Below are 20730 nucleotides of genomic sequence, written 5' to 3'. Positions count from 1 at the left end.
TAACAAACAACCGAGCCCACTAAATTTGGTTACTAACTACAATCACTACATGAATACAGTGGTAACAAAAATGCTGCTAGCACAGCATACTTTTTCAGGGGTGGGGGGAGATTTATATTCACACGCGTGAAAAACAAGGGGAGTTTGTGAGAGGAAAATTTAGAATCTAACTAAATTCTTGTATATATATATATATATATATATGCCTTCTCCATAAATCAAACTTGTATATGTAAAACAAGAACTGGCAAAGAAACTGATAACGCTCGAAAATTTTAGGTAGCTAACCCCCACAAAAAAGCTCTTACAAGTAAACATTAATAATCTGATCTCACAAATAACATATCTTAAGCAACATCTTTCTTTCTCTTCTTTTCTTTCTTCTCTTCAGAATGTCCTCCCGAGTCCACCTGACTAGACCTACGCTTTGAATGCTTGGATCGGGGTTTTTCTTCAGATATTGAGCTTTTATGCCCGCTACTATGAGTAGAGGCTCTGCCACTTGATGGTCCTGGTCTTCTACTCTTTGCAGGAGTTGAATAGGTATAAACAGAATTTGTCAATGAAGTTGCAGCAGACCTTTCATGAAGCTGCTTTAGCTTCTTGGTATCATCTTTCGGAACTTCACTGGGCTCCAAATAATGAACAAAAGAAACCCGCCTTGTGATCTTACCAACTGTCACCAAAATTATAAAAGTCAATGGAGATGGTCCCTTATAAATTAGTGGTACTTGCATAAAAAGGTTTTAAAAATAAAGTTTGATCCAATTTCCATATTTATGTAGCTAACTGTTTAAAGCAGAAAAAGAAAATGATTTCAGGTATCCTACTTCAAAACTTATTAAGCAGCTTCAGAAACTGTCAATACGATAGCAAGGCAGATGACCTTGCTAGTAGCTATTTCCTGATGTGGTGCTCTACTAACATGGCTTCAATGTGGCATTTGAGAACCAGTTTTCTAACGTAATTACCTTGAACATGATACTTTGAACATGTAAATAACATTTTCTAGCCTTAAACAAGCTGGTTATCCAAAATAAAAATCAGAGATAGTTGATCATCTTTTTACAGAAGTACCCCTGAAAATTCAGGCAAAATTTATAATGACAGAAATTCCCCAAACATACAAAGTCTTATAACAGATAACACTGAATCAAACCCGTTGCGTGATAGCAACAAAACAAGAACATTTTAACTTTAGACCACTGAACTGAATCCGGTCAAGAGCGATTGATTCACTTTAATAAATACACATGACAAGCTTCTATTTTTCCTATGTTGCTGAATCAACTAATGCAGAATACATGAAAAGTTAGTATACTTAGAGGGCATTATGTGAAAAGATGATCCTTTTCATAGCTTCAAACAGAAGATATTAAAAATTATAACTTACTTTCTTGAAAGCACATACAAATATAAGAAACGGTCTAGCATATTGCTTATCCAAACAGCTTATATAGGGTAAACTTGTAAATTTGTATTTGCCAAGAATAATCAGTTTGAGACAAGAAATCTGACGAGGGTCAAGTTTTCGATGATTTTAGACATCATGAAAGTTAGACAAAATTCTCTACAATCATATGAATCAACTCTTTGAAGTTGAAAGCTGAAACATAATTTAAGAAGATAATCTTTTGGGCTCTATAATTGTATTACTCGATGTTTTTTTTTCATAATTAATTTTGGGGGTTTTGAATAATTAGGAAGGTGAAATGTTAGTATTGTAAAATGTAAGTGTGCCTATATATATTGGGTGATAATGTTTTTGTATGAATAGTTTTTGATGATATGAAAAGTTCTTTTCTTTCCTCCCTATACACAAGTGTGTGTTAGTGTGTGTGAAATTACCTAACTATCGGTATTCTTTTGAATGAACGATTATTAGAAGAATTGTTCCTGGGTATTCTTTGAATCAACAGGTTTCAATTGTTTATCTCTTTTTCTCCCTACATCAAAATCTCAAACTGAATTTCAAACACCTTAATATATACAGATAAGCATAAGCACTTCCCTTCATCGAAACAATTTATTATCTGTGTTTGTCATACCGAAAAAAGGAATAAGTATAAGCTGCTTAAAAAATAAATCCGAAACATGTCAGAACTCAAAAATAAACTTTCATCTTAAATTGAAGAAAATGGATGTCAATATTAGAGTTAAGTACACAACCCGGCACTGGCCACTACATTATTTGGTAGAATTTAGTCATCTATAATTTATTATTTTATTATCTATATATATATCCTATTTTCCGTCACTGGATAAATTTTTTAAGCAAAAAAAGGAATCTAAATTGATTGTTCTATTCAAATAAAAAACCATTTAAGTTCCCTTAACACCCACATTACAAAACAAACAAGACTTCTTCCATTTTGATCATTTCAGTTTTTTGGGTCGATCATTTCAGTCATGTGCATGACTGTTTTTCTAAATGGAGTCATAGACGTAACTGTTTTTGTGCCTGGATATTTTGTCCACCAAACTATAATGAAAATTTCATATGTTAATACCAAGATAGTCTAGTGGCATGGCCGCATATATCATATGGCTACAATTACAGGCCAAATTGACAATGTATATCGTCTATTAGATCTGAAACGTATTCCAGCCATAAAATAAGGGATGTCTTTTATTGACAGGCATGTTTAGGTAGACAACACCTACTTGCATCTTACTACGAAATATATACATTTACTTTTAACAATACAATCAGAAGGTTAATAAAAGTTAACATAAATTTATGGTGGCATACCTATTTTCGAATCCCCTGCAGAAGATAGAAACACCGTGGCTGGTTCATCTGCTGCATGACTGACAACATCATACGACTTCCCTGGCAACATAAAATATGGCCAGTAAGAAGAAGAAATCAAGGTGATTGTAGCCGTAGGAGAAAACCCAAAAAATATGAGTTTCCACCAAATTTTGAGAGACGGGTTCTCTCTCTGCCTTACTTCTTTCAGCCTATACCCATTAACAAACAAAATGGCACCTAAAGTTTCAACCTAAGAGCTTAAAGAACTTGAAAAAAACACCAAATGTTCCTTCCACAATTGCAGTTATGATGTAAACTAGGGATTTAAATAACAATAATATAGTAAGGATGCCAAGTCAACGCTTCTATAATTGTGAAACTGAGTGACCTTTTTTTAACTAGCTTTCTCCAGCTATATAAAAGGGTGTTTGGAATTGCTTACTCTAGTGTTTATTTGCTTAATGCTTATTTTTAAATTATATGAACAATAACAATCACTTGTCGAAAACTGTTTTTCTAATCATTGTACAAGGCGTAAGCACTTGAAAATAAGCGGGTCGATAACTGCTATTTATAAGCAAATAACTTTTATTTTTCAACTAATTATGGTCTCACCAGATGAAACTTCAAAAGATCCCAGCTTCCCCTTATCACGGAGAAGATCCAACGGTATCTGCTGCCCATCGAAATTAGGAACCTGCAACCCCAACCAACAAAATTCTTTGCTCAAATAATCATATAACGAAACAAACCCCAAAAACAAAACATAATTACTTGATCTTTAGGCCATTGTATGAGCCACAACTCAGTAGAATCTGTGGAATTTAGTTCGATTAAAGGGGCTCTTGAATCCTCTTGAAAGTCTGCTGCAGCTTTCTTTTCTCCTGATTGGCTGGCTTCGCCCATTTTAGCGGATTTCTTGGTTTAAGTTTAAAAATGAATGGCTTTGGAGGAGAAAATGGAAAGAAAAAAAACCCTAATAATGGGTTTAGGGTTTGTGAAGTTAGCGATTTACTACCCGCCAAATTTCGGGGGTCTAAAGTAGACAATAAAAAGTTCAAAAATAATCGACACAAATAAAATATAGATTTTTTCCATTAGTGTTATTTAAAAAAATTCATTTAAAAAAAATTCATTTAAAAAAAAATGTTCAAATGTTGTTCTTCCTACTTCTCAGCACTTACTATAACATCTCACGATTTTTAAGATAAACTAGCAAGGTATTCGCGCAATGCAACGGTGATCATAGCGGCGATGGTGTGGTTGTGGGGACAACTGTTAATGGTGCATGCAGCGTCAAGTGGTATAAATAATTGATGTAAAAGGTTAATAGATATATTTTATAAAATAAATGACTGATAGTGTAATTTAATCATTAATTGTATTTTAGACAATTACCTTTATGTAGCTTTCAACATACGGGGTATCTTTTTTAATAATATAGTGATATATTTAATCATTTTTTGTATTTTGATATTAAAATAATTTCTTAGCTTTTAATTTTGAGTAACGAGGTTAATTTAGTTAAAACTTTACTGAATAGCGGTAAAATACCTACTAAAAATAGATATGGGGTGTGGCACTCACCCATCCTCCAAACTTTTGACTCATTTTCCAATTCACTTCTTATTCTCAGACCTCTTCCTCGTTTTCATTCTAACTAACTATAATCTTCAATTCAATCAAAAATCTTTCAAATAAAATAACAATGACCATATCATAGTGAGAAATTTAATTTGAGAAAAATTGTGAGTAAAAGCATAAGAAGTTTGTGATTTTCCATCTTAATTATTGTTCTTCGAGGTAAGAATTCCTTTAACCTAGTTTTGATTTTTGTTTAAAAAATTAGTGTAACACCCCGTCTTACCACAACACAATATTGTCCATTTTGCCCGTATGCTCACGGCTTTGTTTCTGGTTGCTTTAGCAAACTTCCTAGAAGGTTCACCCACTTGGCATTGTTGTCACCCGAGTACACTTAACTGTGAAGTTCTCCCCTCATTCACAACCAATACGCCCAAAATGCGTTGTTTTATGTAAGACCAATGATATTAATTATAGTCAGGAACTCCTTTGTATGTTAGCGATGTATGCTTAGGAAAACTCCACAGTTAAGCGTGCTCAGGTGCAGCAATGTCAAATGTGTGACCCTTCTTGGAATTTTTCCCAAGCAACCAGAAACAAAGTCGAGAGCCTGCGGACGAAGCGAACAATATTATGTTGTGGTAAGGCGGAGTGTTACAATCAAGGTTCATGCATTCACTAAATTTTGGGGTTTAGGGTTGGATGATTTTTTGCTACCATTTCCCCATTTTCTATTTGTAATTTGGTATATGGTTATAGTGTTGCATAAATGTTTTGATTAAAGTTGTTTGACCATATGGTTAAAACGAGAATTTGGTGATTTTGAGTAATTAAATGGAATGACCACATGGTTTTGTGTAAAATGAGATTTCTAGCATAATGATAAATAGATTGAGATCGATGATTATGAAAAGAAGGAATTTTGTAAAATGAGATTTGGAAATAAGCAAACAAAGATAGTGAGTTTTGACGTGAGTTAGGAAATATTAATAAATTATTAGTATGGTTAAGTTGATTTAACCAAGATTGTGAATATAATTTTATTTGTACATTGTGATGATTTGTTAGGTTGAAAGCTCTGTCAATTGTGTTGTGGCTATCTTGATTGTTGTTTTTCGCGGGGAAGGTGAGTAACTTTGCATTTTATGTGCGTTGGGTCGATTACCATATGATGGTGAATTCCGTATGTGATAATCGATTCGGTCATTCGGCGTTAGGCCTAATTTGAGGTCAAGGCCTAAGAACCTCCTATTTGTATTGATTAACCTTGAATTGAATTCAACATGAGGCCTAAGAACCTTTTTGATTTTTTGGATCAACAATTTTGCCATTAGAATTTTAATGAGTGGCGCTAAATCTTTCCATGGATTGCTTTTTTCACATCTTTCGCAGTCAAAGTGCCTATGGTACCAGTTCATATTTGGTTACCCGAAGCTCATGTAGAGGCCCCTACGGCAAAGCAGGCTTCTTAGGGGTTCAAACCCTCTCACTCCTTTTTAGCAAGATGGCCTGCTCCTCCGCTCTGGCCTCAGTGATAGGTTGTGCTTTTCGAGCGCTTGTCACTTCCGCTTAAAATTTAAAGAGTGGAACACTTTTATTTCGCCTAAAAGTTTTTTTTTTATAAAAGCTATTTAATCAGTGACACATTACTGTTTTGTTGACCTATTTAGTGAAGCTTTGATTTTGCCATTGGATGTCATTGCAAGCTTCCAGCGTTGCAAGAAATATTGTGTTCAACAATCCCATTTTCTTCAACACGTGACAACTTTTAGACAAAATCACATAGTCTATAAACAAGATAAGTACAATTTTTTAGCGCATATGCAACACATGGCAAGAGTTTTGTTGACCTATTTAGTGAGCATGGTACTTGCGCAATGCGGTGACGGTGTCGGTAATGGTACTATTGGTGATGGTGGCGGTATTAAGTGGTGTGGGTTGATGTAATTGTGATAGTGAAAATTTTTAAAAATAATGGCATAAAGTGCTAATTATTAAAATAAAAGTTTAAAGTGTAAATTAATTCTTTCCATAATGATATTTTATTAATGATAATTTAGTAATTTCATATGTAACTATTGTGTAACTATTTTTAAAAATAGGGGGTGTGATAATTTTTAAATGTCGAGGACAATTCTGGTAATTCAAATACATAAATTACTAAAATTAAAAAAGAAGCCTTTTACTTTATAAGGAGTAGAGATAAACAATCAATCAAATGTGTAAAAAAAATTATAAGTATCTAAATCTAGATATACATCTTAAAATTTGACCATTCTAGTAATTTTTATAAATTAAAACATAAGTATGATCCACAATTTATACAATATTAAACATGATATTATGATCCACAATCCATTTATTAATGGAAGTTCTGTTTGTAAAATTTTATTTGTAATATGTCTTTAAACAATTTTTTGAATAACATTATATTAAAAATGTTAGTAAGAAACTAGCCAACTAAAAAAAATAGTCAATTTGATTTAGAACAGATAATAAAATTTTTAACGACGAAAAATTAAAACGACTGCTAAAATAAGAAAGAAGATCCCAATGCGACAACATACAATCCTACAATTAAAGGTATATACCTGAAGTCAACATGTAATTTGTAAAATCAAATTGCGACATACAACTCGACTAGTTAGGTAACGTCCCAATCAACCACCTTTTTTATCATAAAACCTCCCAACTTTTCCACCAATCCAATTTAAACCCCATACCAACTATATGGCCGCAACTAAATTGGAAAACCTTCCAATGCATTTTTACCTTGTTTCAATTTTAATACAAAAGTAGACAAACAAATTAAAAGCATATGGAAAGTTGGTTCCCTAGCTAGTTTCATTAAATCCCAGCCATTCTTCACTACCTAACCAATTCCCAAATCTTCGTTCCCCTATTTTGAGAAAAATAAAAACAAAGTTACTTTTAAAATAAACACTAAACTTTTTTTACTACTTGTACAATAATAAATTAATAATAATTAAATTAATGGCAAGTTCCATAAAAGTAACCATTTTACATGATTTTTTTTTATTTGAAAAAAGAACATACGTGACTTAGTATCATTGGATAAATGACAACATTGGCATTAAAAATTTCACGGTTCTGAAATCTATGCGCAATCAAAAAAACTTGGATAAAGGAAATATGTTTATCTTTACTATGTAAAACAAGCTAGTCCATTTTATTCAAACTTTTTACATTAAAAATATTTAAATGCCTTTAATAATAGATTAACATCATCCATAAACATATTAAATACCTAGTATACCTTTAATGAAATTAATTTAAAATATATATCTACAAAATCCTAAAATGATTACACCGTTATTTTACATCTATAACCTACACTACTACGGTCATAATTATTGCCATCATCAGGCTGTCACTACTAGTCTACCACCACTACCGTTGCATCGAGCAGATATTCGTCTATCTAGTTATACTCGTACATGACAAGAAAGGTAAAAATAAATAGGTCAAAATTTTCTTATATTTTTAATTCATTCGCATGAAAAAGATGTTTGCACCTTGCAAGACTAGAGTTGCATAAGTAAAAATGAAAGGGAAAATAAAAAAAACAAAAAAAGCAAAAAACTTAAGACAAAAACTTTAACTGTCATCCGTATGAATACAATACAAACAGATACGTAGCAATGAATAGTAAATTAAAAAAAAAGAGTAATACTACATTCACTAACAAATGTTTACAAACAAAACTTACAAACACATGCGACATTAATAACTATCAATAAAATTAAATTTATTTTATATTTCTTGATTCACTTTTCTTTTACTATTGGTCCACATGGGTTTTTAAACTTTGTTTATAATTATATCATTTCTCTTAAAAAAAAAAAAACCCAAACAATGACAGTCCTAAAAACCTCCCACTTGTTTTATATTTCTGTTTTCCGCCCTAAAAAAATCAACACACGCAATCAGTCACACACACACACAACTTCAGATCTACTTCAATTCCCCCCACTTTTTTCAATGTCAAATTTTATCAACAGTCTCAATTCCGGTTAGATCTAAAATCAACATATTACACGATACAAAATGGGCGCTTCAGAATCCGTACAATTAGCAGCAGATGATGATGAAGAAGAAGAAGAAGAAGACGAACAACACCAACAACTACAAACACACACACAAAACCAACAGACAAACAACATCCGACATATCCTTAGCAACAACAACAATAGTAGCAACGAAAATTTAATGAAAAAAAACGTTGAACAGGAACCAGAGCTACTGCCATGTCACGCATCCGCATCACCATTATCACCACAACCATCATCATTTGGCACACCCAGGTTACCCCCATCAATCAAGGTGTGGGACCCATGCCATGTTTTGTCCCCACCTCCCCAATTCAGTGACGTCATGTTTGATGATTATGCTAATAATAGGATTGAGGTATATTTGATATGTGAAGGTGAATGTGATGTGAATTTAAGGCCTGATTTGGTATCTGGGAGATGCCCAGAAGCTCTTTTGACTGTGAATGGGAGAAGGCAAGCGAGAGCTCTGGCTGTGTTTTTGAAATCTCAAGGGATTGGGTTTAACGCGGTTTATTGTTCTCCGTTGGATCGTGCTCGATCCACTGCCCTTCCCATTTGTCAGGTGCTTTTCTTTAGTTTATTTATAATTTAATTAAATGTTTTGAATTAGTAGCTTTAGATTTTGTTCAGGGAGGTTTAAGCTATGTAACAATAATTTGACAATGTAGTTGTAGTCTTGTTCCGGTATATAGTCATTGTGTTGGAACTTGTACAGTTGGAATTGTCTGCGAAACATGTGCCACGCCTCAGCTACTTAGGCATTGGACAAAATGCTTTGAATTATGACCATGGTAGTAGCTTTAGATTTTCATCAAGGAGATTTAAGCTATGTAACAATATTTGACAATGTACTCTTAGTATATATGGTCATTGTGGTAGAACCTGTACAGTTGGAAGTGTTGGCGAAACATGTGCCTTGTGTAGGTTTTGGCCAAAATGTTTTTGGGAAAAATAAAGTGTTGCTTAGTTGATATTAATTACAATAACAAGTTCAATGACTATATTGGTATTATTTGGGGTTCGTGGTGTACATTGGTGAAAACTGAAAATAGCTCTATGATCAATTAGTAGTCTTCGATATACCCTCTGAAGTTTGTTATATTGTCTTTAGAATTGGTACCACATTCTAGTAATTGTTTTAGCTAGTATTGCAAATCTGTTAGGATACGTCTTTTATAAGCAATACGAATGTTGTGTGTATAGAAGACTAGAACTAGGGTAGCGGAAGTTGCATAAGGGGATTAGTTAAAATAAGTCTTAGGCCTGCAGGTTTCATGTTAGTTTCTCTTACATTACAGCAGTTAATTGTCTAGTCCTGTCTTAGGTGTAGGGCTTGTGGTTTGAAAGTCTCGTTGGTGTTGGTGTTGAATGACTTGTTCACTTCACTGCCCTCTCTATATCGTTTCCAGGATAGGAGATCTAATAGTGGTGATGTCTTAGTGTTGAGTATGTAGTGGAAAAGAAATTAAAGTTTTTTTAATCATGTCTCGACTTGTAGAGGATTGGTAGGAAAGCTTGTAAGCTCACAATTATACCATTAGCCTTAAACAGTTTAGTTTAGGACTTCAGGGTAAGTTGGTCATCAAAAAGGTTATAAAGCCTTTGCTTTCCCTTTTTACCAAATTTTGACATTTGGAAGGAAAATTTGGAGAGAATTTTAGCTAAAGGTTTCCCTTCGATTCTTTTCTTCAGTAAGAGAGAAAATGAACCTAGTTGGCGTCTCATTTTTCCTTAAAGTTAATCATTTCCTTAATTCGTTTCCAAAAATGTGCCCTGAACACATTAAAAACTCTATGAACCAGGTGTAGTAAGAGTTAAGAATGTCCACACTTGGACCAGAAGACTTTAAAGGAAGTTTGTTTGTTAAATTCGGTGAGAATTTTAATTACTTGACCACATATCCAACCAATTTATTGAAGTTACATGAGCATTTTCAAACGTTCTCAAATTCACTTTCTGATTCATCTTTATGACGCCAGATTCATTTGCTAGTCTTATGCAAAATGAATGCCATTTGGTGCAAGATGTGAAGTGTCTAATGCATTTCAGCTAGCTATTTCATAGTATTTCTCTAATTACTGAGTAGTAGCTTGGGTTTATAGTAAATTTTTATTAGTTTCTAGGACTTGGGAGTGACAGCTGACCGGGAAACCACCTTGTAGTGTTATTATGAATGTTTCACTTTCACATGTCAAAGGTGTCATAGTACAATATTGCAATTTACTTGTTAAACAATATTTTTAGGTGGGAATGTTGCATCAATAGACTTTGAGAAAGTTTTGCTTGACTCTGCTAAGTTGTGCATTACTGTGTATCATTCATTAGTCAAGAATTTCTGCAAGTCTGAATTGTGGTGATATGCTTGCAGGAGATGAATTTCTCAGAACACTTGATACAGTCATCAGATGCGTTACAGGAGATGAGTCATGGACTGTGGGAAGGCTGCCTGCGTTCCGATGTATACACCCCTGAAATATTAACTTTAAAGGAAAGACTCCAACCTGATTTCTGTCCACCTTCCGGAGAATCTCTCCGCCAAGTGGAATTCCGAATGCTCCAATTCTTAAATGGAACACTCGTGTCTTTGCCAGATAAGCTTCAATCTAGTTATTCACCCACGGTAGAGGGACCTCCATGGGATCTGTTGCAAAGACCCAAACAAATATTTGCAAGAAAGAAATCTGGTAAAAGCAGATTACAAATGGTGACGACAAACGGAGATCTTGAAGCAGATGATGAAATGTCTCCACGGGACCCACCTAACCATCATGGTGGGCTTAATGGCAGAATCACCAGTAGTCCATGTTTTGTAGCATCTTCGTGCGTAGGTGTGTTTAGTCACTCGGTACCTATTAAATGTCTGTTGACTGGTGTTCTTGGCTGCAGCCCTATGATGGCGAACAAGATGTGCATAGATGATTCGTCTGTGACGGTATTGCAACATTCTTGGAAAACGGGTTGGCAGATTAAAAGATTAAATGATACTTCCCACCTTAGACTTATGTAGTAGGTGATTCTTTCAATTGTGTAATATGGCATGAAACATTTATTTATGATGATGGTTGGCTTGTTTGTATACTTTCACATCTTGATCTGGATGATACTTGTAATGAGAAATATTTTTGTTATGGAAACTGTTTCTGTACTAAAAAAAATTTATAGTTATTTATAAGTTCATACCATATAATCTTCTGAATCTGACGCCAGAGTGCAAAAGTCTTCAAAAAGTTCAATGAGTCATCCTCCCAAAGTGACGATTTTATTTATTCTCCAAAAATAAATAATTTTAATTTTTTATACATATTGTCCAACGAAATGAAAAAAAATAATGAATTAATGAAGATCACAAAATCAGTTTTGCTGAACGCAGCCAAAGCACCCACGATAAACCAAAACTTAAACATAAATTCAAACCTCACAACATTCTTCAACAAATACGTAAACACAACCGATGTATGGTCATGGAACTCGGTCATTGCAGACCTGGCTCGAGCCGGGGACTCAGTCGAGTCCCTACTCGCATTCGCGGCAATGCGAAAACTTTCCCTCACCCCAAACCGGTCCACATTCCCTTGCACTATTAAATCATGTGCAGCATTGTTTGATCATTGCTCTGGAAAACAAATCCATTTACAAGCTTTTGTTTTCGGGTTTCATAATGATGTTTTTGTCTCGTCTGCTTTGATTGACATGTACTCTAAATGTGGGTATTTGGATGATGCATATAACGTGTTTGATGAAACGCCTGTGAGAAATGTGGTTTCTTGGACTTCCATGATTACTGGGTATGTTCAACATGGACGTCCTTATGATGCTTTGTACGTGTTTAAGGATTTTCTAAGACAAGAAAGTGAGAATCAGAATGAAAATGAAGCGTGTGTTGATGCGGTTGCTATGGTTACGGTTCTTGCAGCTTGTTCTAGTACTTCAAATAAGAACGTTACTGAAGGGGTTCATGGAGTGGTTGTTAAAAAGGGGTTTGAGGAAAATACGAAAATTGGGAATACTTTGGTGGATGCTTATGCTAAATGTGGTCTTTTAGGTTTTTCAAGGAAGGCGTTTGATGAGATAATGGATAAGGACGTAACGACTTGGAATTCAATGATTGCGGTTTGTGCTCAACATGGGATGTCTACACAAGCGTTGGAGTTGTTTCATGCGATGGTGCGAGATAGTTATGTTAATTACAATGCCGTGACATTGTCTGCTGTTCTTCTTGCTTGTGCCCATTCAGGTGCTCTACAAATTGGAAAGTGTGTACATGATCAGGTAATTCAGACTCTTATTTTCCAATCATCTTTATCTCTATGTAAACAACATGATTTTGAAATGGGATTGTCAACTTATAAAAGCAAGTAACTTTAGCATCTTTGTAATCATATGCTTGCCTTAGCTGCAATAAGTACTTAAGAATGATGTCTAATGGATAAACTGGAAAAGAAGAAAAATACTTGCTTATTGTGTTATAAACTTATAATACAGTTCATGAATGTTTGCCTTTTGACTTTATAGTCAAGCTTTTTTTTTTTTTTTCCATCTAAAGTGACGCCTAAACTGGCTAGCTTACAAGTTTACCCTGATGAAAACCTTTTTAAAAGTTTTAACCTTGCTATAGTAAAAACAGTGTTTGTTACCTAAAATATAAAGCAGATGAGAGTTTGTTACATAGTATTTTTTAAATGCAATAAACCTTACAAGGCCACAATCAATAAAGCAGTTGTGTGTGGACTTCATGTTAGCATGACGTCGTCTTTTCTTTGTATAGATTATAAAGATGGGCCTGGAGGAAGATGTGGTTGTGGGTACATCAGTTGTGGACATGTATTGCAAGTGTGGGCAGGTAAGAACCGCAAGGATCGCCTTTGATCGCATAAAGAACAAGAATGTAAGGTCATGGACAGCCATGGTTGCTGGTTATGGCATGCATGGTTATGCTCGAGAAGCTCTAGATGTTTTTTATGAGATGATTCGGGTTAAGCTAGTGCCAAATTATATCACATTTGTATCAGTCCTATCAGCCTGTAGCCATGCTGGTCTGGTTGATGAAGGATGGCACTGGTTCCAAACCATGGAACATAAATATTGTATCAAGCCAGGGGTGGAGCACTATAGCTGCATGGTTGATCTTTTTGGGCGAGCCGGTTACCTTAACAAGGCTTATGATCTAATCAAGAACATGAAGGTAAGGCCCGATTTTGTTATTTGGGGTTCTCTTCTTGCTGCTTGTAGAAAGCACAAAAACGTAGAGCTTGGGGAGATCTCTGCAAGACAACTTTTTGAACTAGACCCACAGAATTGTGGTTATTATGTTTTACTTTCCAACATTTATGCTGAAGCTGGAAGGTGGGAAGACGTAGCTAAGATGCGAATTCATATGAAAAACCATGAATTAAGTAAAACTCCAGGATTTAGTTTGGTTGAATTAAAAGGAAGGGTACATGTATTTCTGGTTGGGGATAAAGAACATCCTGATCATGAGAAAATATACTTATATTTGGATGAATTATGTGAGAAGGTACAAGCAGCAGGGTATATACCGAATATGACATCAGATTTACATGACATTGATAAGGAAGAGAAGGAAATGACGTTAAGGATTCATAGTGAGAAGCTGGCTGTTGCGTATGCAATTATGAACTCGGTTCCCGGTTCAACTATTCAGGTGATCAAGAATTTGAGGATTTGTGGCGATTGTCATGAAACCATCAAGTTAATAGCTAAGATTGTTAACCGGAGAATTGTGGTTAGAGATTCAAAGCGGTTTCATCATTTTAGTGAGGGCTTGTGTTCTTGTGGGGATTATTGGTGATCCTTTTTGTTCTGCACCATATATGGATTATGTCTCAAAGCTAATATTTTGGACACAAGTGATTCGATTTATCCAATATGAAGGAATATACACACTCTTATGTTTCTCTTTGTGTAAATATATTAAGTTCAACACATCCGATGTAGCGATGTGTGGAATAAGCCATGGAAATTACTTTTTACATCAATAGAAAAGGGAAGACGAAATGTGCACCAACACTACAGGGTTAAGTTATTTCGAGAACTCATGAAAATAAAATAACTCAGAAACTATTCTGGATTACACATTCTTTCTTTCTTTAATTAATTAATAAAATTCACCCAAATCATTCAAAATATTTTATCTCACAAACCGTAAATCGTTAGACGAAACAAAAAACATGAGTAGTTTTAAAATTTCGTCCTTCATTAGAGATCCAATTCGATATCCTTTTGACGACTTTTTAATTTTCGTTTTCTTTCCTCTTGTACTTGTGTACCTACACATATTAAGATTGCTCAAGAGGATGAGTTTTTGACTAAAATATATGGTTTTGTTATAAATTAATTATACATTTACCATAAAATTTAGGCGATATATTTTTGATATAAAATATAAAATTTTTTATGCACGTTAAATATAACTCTGAAGACAACATTTAGTATTTTTCAAAATATATAAAGTCTAATAAGGATAATATTATGATCATTTTCAAAACCTTCCTCTTAAAATCTTTAAAATATTTTTAAAAATTATTTAAAGTTATAGACTTCGGATGCTTCCGAGCATTATTGGTTCATATAGAATCAAAATACATTTTTCTCTTTCTCATTAAATCAACTAAATTTTTTACTTTTTAAAAAAATTTGATCAACTTTATTGATAAAGTTGATCTTTTAAAGTGTAACACCCAACATTTAAAAAAAAGGATTTCCAAAAACTTTTGCCTAACGGCGTTAAAAGAAGCGGAATTAACTTTAAAAGTCCAAATCAGTAAAAAATCTGTTTGGTTTATTCATTAAATGGTGTTACTAACCATATCATCAAAATAAGTCTAAATGGAAATCCATCGGTTGCCCAACATTAAACAACTGAGTACATTATCAATACAAGTCATTAATATTTAAACATAAAGCAAATGTCTAAAGCGAGCAGCCACTATGGATAAACTATAGCTAGCTTCAAGATCATCTACCTATGCCTCACATCTTCTCACATCTACCTGCTCACTATTGTTGGACCTGGGGGCACAACACATTTAAAAGAGCAAGTGTTAGCTCACGAATTAGCTAAGTAAGATAACACATAAGTTATAAAACGTTTGTCCATTTAAAACATTATATAAAAGTCATATTAAGTCGTTAAGGCACATATCCTCAAACATATCATCACACTTACATATCTTATCATCAACATCATTTATATCAGGATGGGTCATCCTAAATGTGCCTAGTCATCTTTTGCATCATCACATATCACATTTGAACATCTTTATAATTGTGACAAAAGTCACGCATCTCATATAACATAAGCATCTCGTTAAGTGTGACATAAGTCGCACCCGACTAGATGAACCACCATTCAGTAGTACATCAATGTCGTTAAGGAATGGCAAGCCAATCCAGGAGTAATCCGTATGTTCAATGACAATGGGGCTGGTAAGACCTCCCGTATTACACTTCACGTTGTACCTCGTTGCAAAGAGCCACCCGAGCAACCACATCAACGCGCTTAACCGGGCTAGGGAAAGTACGGGTTAAGCTTAACACTTTCACGTTAAATTTACGAGCTCGATTTCACATTACATATAGTTTAGGTGTTTACACAACCTAAACAATCATCACATATATATACATATTTACGTTTGGGCCCTTAAACGTGCACGTGTCATGACAACTTAATAAGTCTAGTGAACTAGATGAACAAGCCATTTAATCATGCACATTTCACATATCATCATCATACATCACATTTCATAGCATTTCATTTCATATCATCACATCGCATACATTGTTACATCACGTACATCGTCATATATCATTGCATATCGTATATCATTACAACATTGCATAACATTTATCATCTTAGATCGTACATCATTTCATATCATATCATCTATTAAGCATACATAACATCTCATAGGAATACGTATCATTGGGGTAGCATTTCAGGCTTTTATATGCATTTACATAGCCCATACCACCTCCCGTATAATTCCGAATACCCATAAGCAAACAAGATACCATTTGGGATGTTATTATATGAAAACTATGTTTATGTTGAACCCTCAGCGTGTCAAAGTAGTGTATCTTACCTCGTAGAAGCACACAACAAATGATAACGTAAGTTACCGAGCTTTGCAAGTATTCCCGACTACCTATAATCATTAAACGACATAATGAGCTAATAAGTACCCACTCACTTATGGTCATGACTCAAGTCTAAATACCTATAAACATGACTCATGACAATGCTTGATGCATCGGAGGTTCGTTTAATACTTAAGGCTTACATAACTCGACGGAACTCGACATTCACCCACTAAATTAACCTTTCTGGAAACTTTACATCACCATCATCTTTTAAAAGTATTACCATTAGAAAGTAGACTCTCTCACAATTCCGTGGATAGCTTATTTGTCAAAAACGGAGTTACGGTTCAAAAGTTATGGCCTTTTGAAAATTCTGTCGCTATTGCGTCGCAACTACCAAGTTGCGTCGCAGCTATATGTCACTGTTTTCTAGTTGCGCAGCAGCTTAGTAGCTGCGCCACGGCTAGCCCCGAATTTGCACAAACCTCATTGTTTAACCTTCAAAACTTAACCAAACACACCCCAAACGACCCATAACCTTATGAACGAATTTTGTACCTCAAAATTCACCATTTTAAGACCCTAATGATGCAATGAAATTATTGATTAATCCTTACTTGATTTGCATCACATAATTAAACGTTTCAGGTCAACGAATCAACGTTTAAGACATCAATTGATCATCTAATGACCTAAATCAGTTATGGATCTGATTATATGATTGAAATAACATAAAACAATTTTGTTATACCTTTACTACATGTAGATTACAAGAAGGATGCAAAAGACTTGATCAAACACACCCGAAATCACACGTTTTGAAGGCTTTTGCAAAAGAATCAAATGGAGAGGAGGGGGAATAGTTTGGAGAGGCCAACAACTGATATTTTTGTTTATGATTAGGGCTAAAGGAACCCCAATCAGCTGGACCAATCTTTCTAAAGCTTACACTTAAGCCCCTCAACTTTACATCTTCACATCTAAAGCTTAAACGACTTAACGGGAATACTTACTAACACTTTAATCACATTTAATCATCTTAAACACATTAACACATGAATCATTAAGGCTTTAAAACCTTACACATAATGCACATTAATCACACATAAACATTAAATTTCTTAGAGACTTAACGGACACGTTGTGTTGACTTAACGACTCAAGTCAACCGTTAATTAAAAGTTCGGGATGTTACATAAAGTTAATTCAACTTTATAGGTAAAGTTGAATCAACTTTAACCAATGGATTGCCAAAATTTAAATATCAAACTTTAATCTTGACAATTGGATTTAATTCAAGGGCTATTTGTTTAGAAAGTACTTCAACTTGTCACGAATGTCTTTTTTAGGACCAAACTTTTAAAATGTCTATTCAGGGGATTCAAACCGGTAAAAACTTCTATTTGGGGTCCGGGATCAAGTAGCCGGTTATCTTTTATTTTTAATTTCATTTTTTATTTTTATTATTGCTTATGTGGGTATTCCATTCTATTAATTCATATATATATGAGGCTGTTAGGCACCCAAATATTAAAATATTAGTATGTGAGGGGTTTTTCACCCAAGTTAGGTGCATATATATATATATAGGGAAAAGTGAGTATGAGGCTGTTATGCACCCAACTTGGGTGAAAAACCCCTCACATACTAATATTTTAATATTTTAAATAAATACATGGCCCCCCATGATTTTTACCCTTTAAAAAAAGGTATGTGAGGGGTTTTTCACCCAACTTGGGTGCCTAACAGCCTCATATTCCCTTCCCCCATATATATATATATGAGAAAAGTGAGTATGAGGCTGTTATGCACCCACCTTGGGTGAAAAATCCCTCACATACTAATTTTTTAATATTTTGAATAAATGTTTGACCCACATGATTTTTATGGTTTAAAAAAAAGGTATGTGAGAAGTTTTTCATCCAACTTAGATGCCTAACAGCCTCATATTCCCCCCCTATATATATATATATCTTTTATTTATCTTCTTGATAATTAGCAAAAGAAACTGATGCTGAATGAAAACCAAATACCTCATTTCCCAAACTAACTTACATTAATTTTTAAAGCCCCTCTATTCAAAAATTCCCAAAGGTTTCACTCCATCGTGTATATGATCTGTCATGTATGCGAGTAAAGTGCACGACATTGCCGATGTTCTAAAATAATAAGCTTTAACGTTCCAACCATCACCGGCACCATGGATCAACGGTCCATTCACCATCTCCACCAGCACTATGGTTTTCAAAACCCTGAGATCCAATCAATACAATAACCAGCCACCGACCTCGATTAGTGTAAGAAATCAAGTGGGGTCCCTACCGTTGGAGTGGTTGAGTTTGGCAGTCACTATGGTCGGACGTATCTATCGGAGATTGTCACGGTGGTGGATGTGGCCAGTGAAAAAGATGGTTACGGTTGTGGATGTGCTAAACACATATTTTTCCCAAATCCAATGGTTTTTATGTATTTCATGATGACTAATATTTTATTTAATATATTAGATTTATATGAGTTTTATGATGATAGACCGAGATTTGTTCAAGTATATGTATGTATAATTTCATGAAGATTATTGGTAGAATGGTAGTAGGTGAAATCTATGGATGTGTTGTTTTTTTTTTTTATGATGATAATGATGAGATCTATGGATGTGTTTTAGGGGGAGAGGAGTGGTCACGGCATGGATGGTGGCATGCCCATGCCGCTGGCTGCACACCGCCGTCATCCCTCCGGCATGAGGACGACATGGTGGTGAACGACATTAAAGCCCGACAAGTCATGGCACATTTGAACGTTGGAGAGGAGCGGAGTGGGGGTTGGGGTCCAGCAAGTTTGACCGTTGAACACTATTAAAAATAAAATAAAATTTCCCCTACATCTTTATCTATAAATATACATCATTTTTAACCAAAAAATCACCAAACAAAAAACATATCTTCACATTTTCACCAAAACAAACACCACATTACTAAAAAATGGATTCCTCTTCCTCATCTTCTTCATTTTGTGTTCCCCCGGAGTTAGACGAATCGTCTACGGGGAGTACTTTTGAGTTCTTTAACCAAGTGTACGCCGAGCTTGAAGATACCGGCACCTCTACCGACACTCGTAGGTATATCGATCGAGACCGGGAAGAAGCTCACGCCATACTAATGCGTGACTACTTCGTTGAAGACTCAAAGTTTGACGAACCATTTTTTCGTCATCGTTTTCGCATGAGCAAGAGGTTGTTTTTGAAGATTGTTGGTGATATTGAAGCCAACTTTAGTTACTTTCAAGAGGGGTACGACGCACGGGGTAAATAAAGTTGCACCGCTCTTCAAAAGTGCACATCGGCGATCAAGCAACTGTCTACGGGTGAACCTTCAGACGCGTATGACGAGTATTTATGTATGGCTGCTAGAACTTCACGCGAGAGCATGGAGTACTTTTGTGATGCGGTCGTCAATTTGTATCAAAAGGAGTTCTTACGTAGGCCTACATCTCATGACTTGGCTCTCATCACACAAGCTCATGAAGAAAGACACCACATTCCAGGAATGCTTGGTAGTCTTGATTGTACACACATCGAATAGAGGATGTGCCCTAAACACTTAAAGGGGCAATACACGAGGGGTGATCACAAGGTACCTACTATTATGATTGAGTGTGTTGCTTCTTATGACTTGTGGATTTGGCATTCGTTTTTCGGTCCCGCTGGATCGAACAACGATGTCAATGTTTTGCAGCAGTCGCCGTTGTTTCAAAACGAGCGTAATGGATCCGCGCCAGACAGTTCATTTAGCGTAAATGGACATGAGTACAAGCGCGGTTACTACCTTACTGATGGAATCTATCCTAGGTGGGCTGCGTTTGTTAAAGCTTATCCTCATCCAGTGGAACAAGATGAAAAGAAATTTAAAAGACTACAAGAGGCTGCAAGAAAGGATGTTGAGCGAGCCTTTGGTGTTCTCAAGAGAAAATGGAAGATCTTGGACCGTCCCCTCCGGCTATGGACAAAGGAGAAGATCAAAAAAGTCGTCGTTGCGTGTACGATACTTCACAACATGATCATCAAAGACAACGGGCGGGCGATATCACCGGTTCATATTATGGATCCACCGGTGCCAAGAGTTTATAACCCGGAAGCAAACCGGGAGATAATGGACGAGAACGTGCATCATCGGCTCTGATACGATCTCACGGCGCATGTATCGGCTTTAGACTTATCATTCC

At 35.1% G+C, this 20730-nt stretch overlaps 5 protein-coding genes across 5 annotated transcripts; 4 read left to right on the top strand and 1 right to left on the bottom strand.

Annotated features, from left to right (window-relative positions):
• Nucleotides 1-245: 245 nt before the first annotated feature.
• Nucleotides 246-3779, bottom strand: LOC122605352 (mediator-associated protein 2). Its single transcript, XM_043778278.1, has 4 exons — nt 3530-3779; nt 3371-3452; nt 2753-2833; nt 246-676 (listed from the first exon to the last, which is right to left on the bottom strand). The coding sequence occupies exons 1-4, from the start codon at nt 3659-3661 to the stop codon at nt 348-350; spliced, it is 624 nt and encodes a 207-aa protein (XP_043634213.1). The 5' UTR covers nt 3662-3779; the 3' UTR covers nt 246-347.
• Nucleotides 3780-8267: 4488 nt separating this feature from the next.
• LOC122605679 lies at nt 8268-11546 on the top strand. The gene is made up of 2 exons (XM_043778632.1): nt 8268-8974; nt 10781-11546. Exons 1-2 carry the CDS (start codon nt 8408-8410, stop codon nt 11417-11419), a joined length of 1206 nt encoding a protein of 401 aa, XP_043634567.1. The 5' UTR covers nt 8268-8407; the 3' UTR covers nt 11420-11546.
• Nucleotides 11547-11728: 182 nt separating this feature from the next.
• Nucleotides 11729-14339, top strand: LOC122605760 (pentatricopeptide repeat-containing protein At3g26782, mitochondrial). Its single transcript, XM_043778715.1, has 2 exons — nt 11729-12681; nt 13178-14339. The coding sequence occupies exons 1-2, from the start codon at nt 11749-11751 to the stop codon at nt 14219-14221; spliced, it is 1977 nt and encodes a 658-aa protein (XP_043634650.1). The 5' UTR covers nt 11729-11748; the 3' UTR covers nt 14222-14339.
• Nucleotides 14340-19490: 5151 nt separating this feature from the next.
• Nucleotides 19491-20090, top strand: LOC122604773. Its single transcript, XM_043777641.1, has 2 exons — nt 19491-19812; nt 19885-20090. Exons 1-2 carry the CDS (start codon nt 19491-19493, stop codon nt 20088-20090), a joined length of 528 nt encoding a protein of 175 aa, XP_043633576.1.
• Nucleotides 20091-20153: 63 nt separating this feature from the next.
• On the top strand, nt 20154-20687 carry LOC122604772 (protein ALP1-like). The gene has a single exon (XM_043777640.1). It carries the CDS (start codon nt 20154-20156, stop codon nt 20685-20687), a length of 534 nt encoding a protein of 177 aa, XP_043633575.1.
• The last annotated feature ends 43 nt before the right edge of the window (nt 20688-20730 follow it).

This window comes from Erigeron canadensis, chromosome 6 (genome assembly GCF_010389155.1).
Source record: "Erigeron canadensis isolate Cc75 chromosome 6, C_canadensis_v1, whole genome shotgun sequence".
Taxonomy (NCBI): Eukaryota; Viridiplantae; Streptophyta; class Magnoliopsida; order Asterales; family Asteraceae; genus Erigeron; species Erigeron canadensis.
Note: the sequence above shows the minus strand (reverse complement) of the source record. Positions and strands in the feature narration are given on the sequence as shown.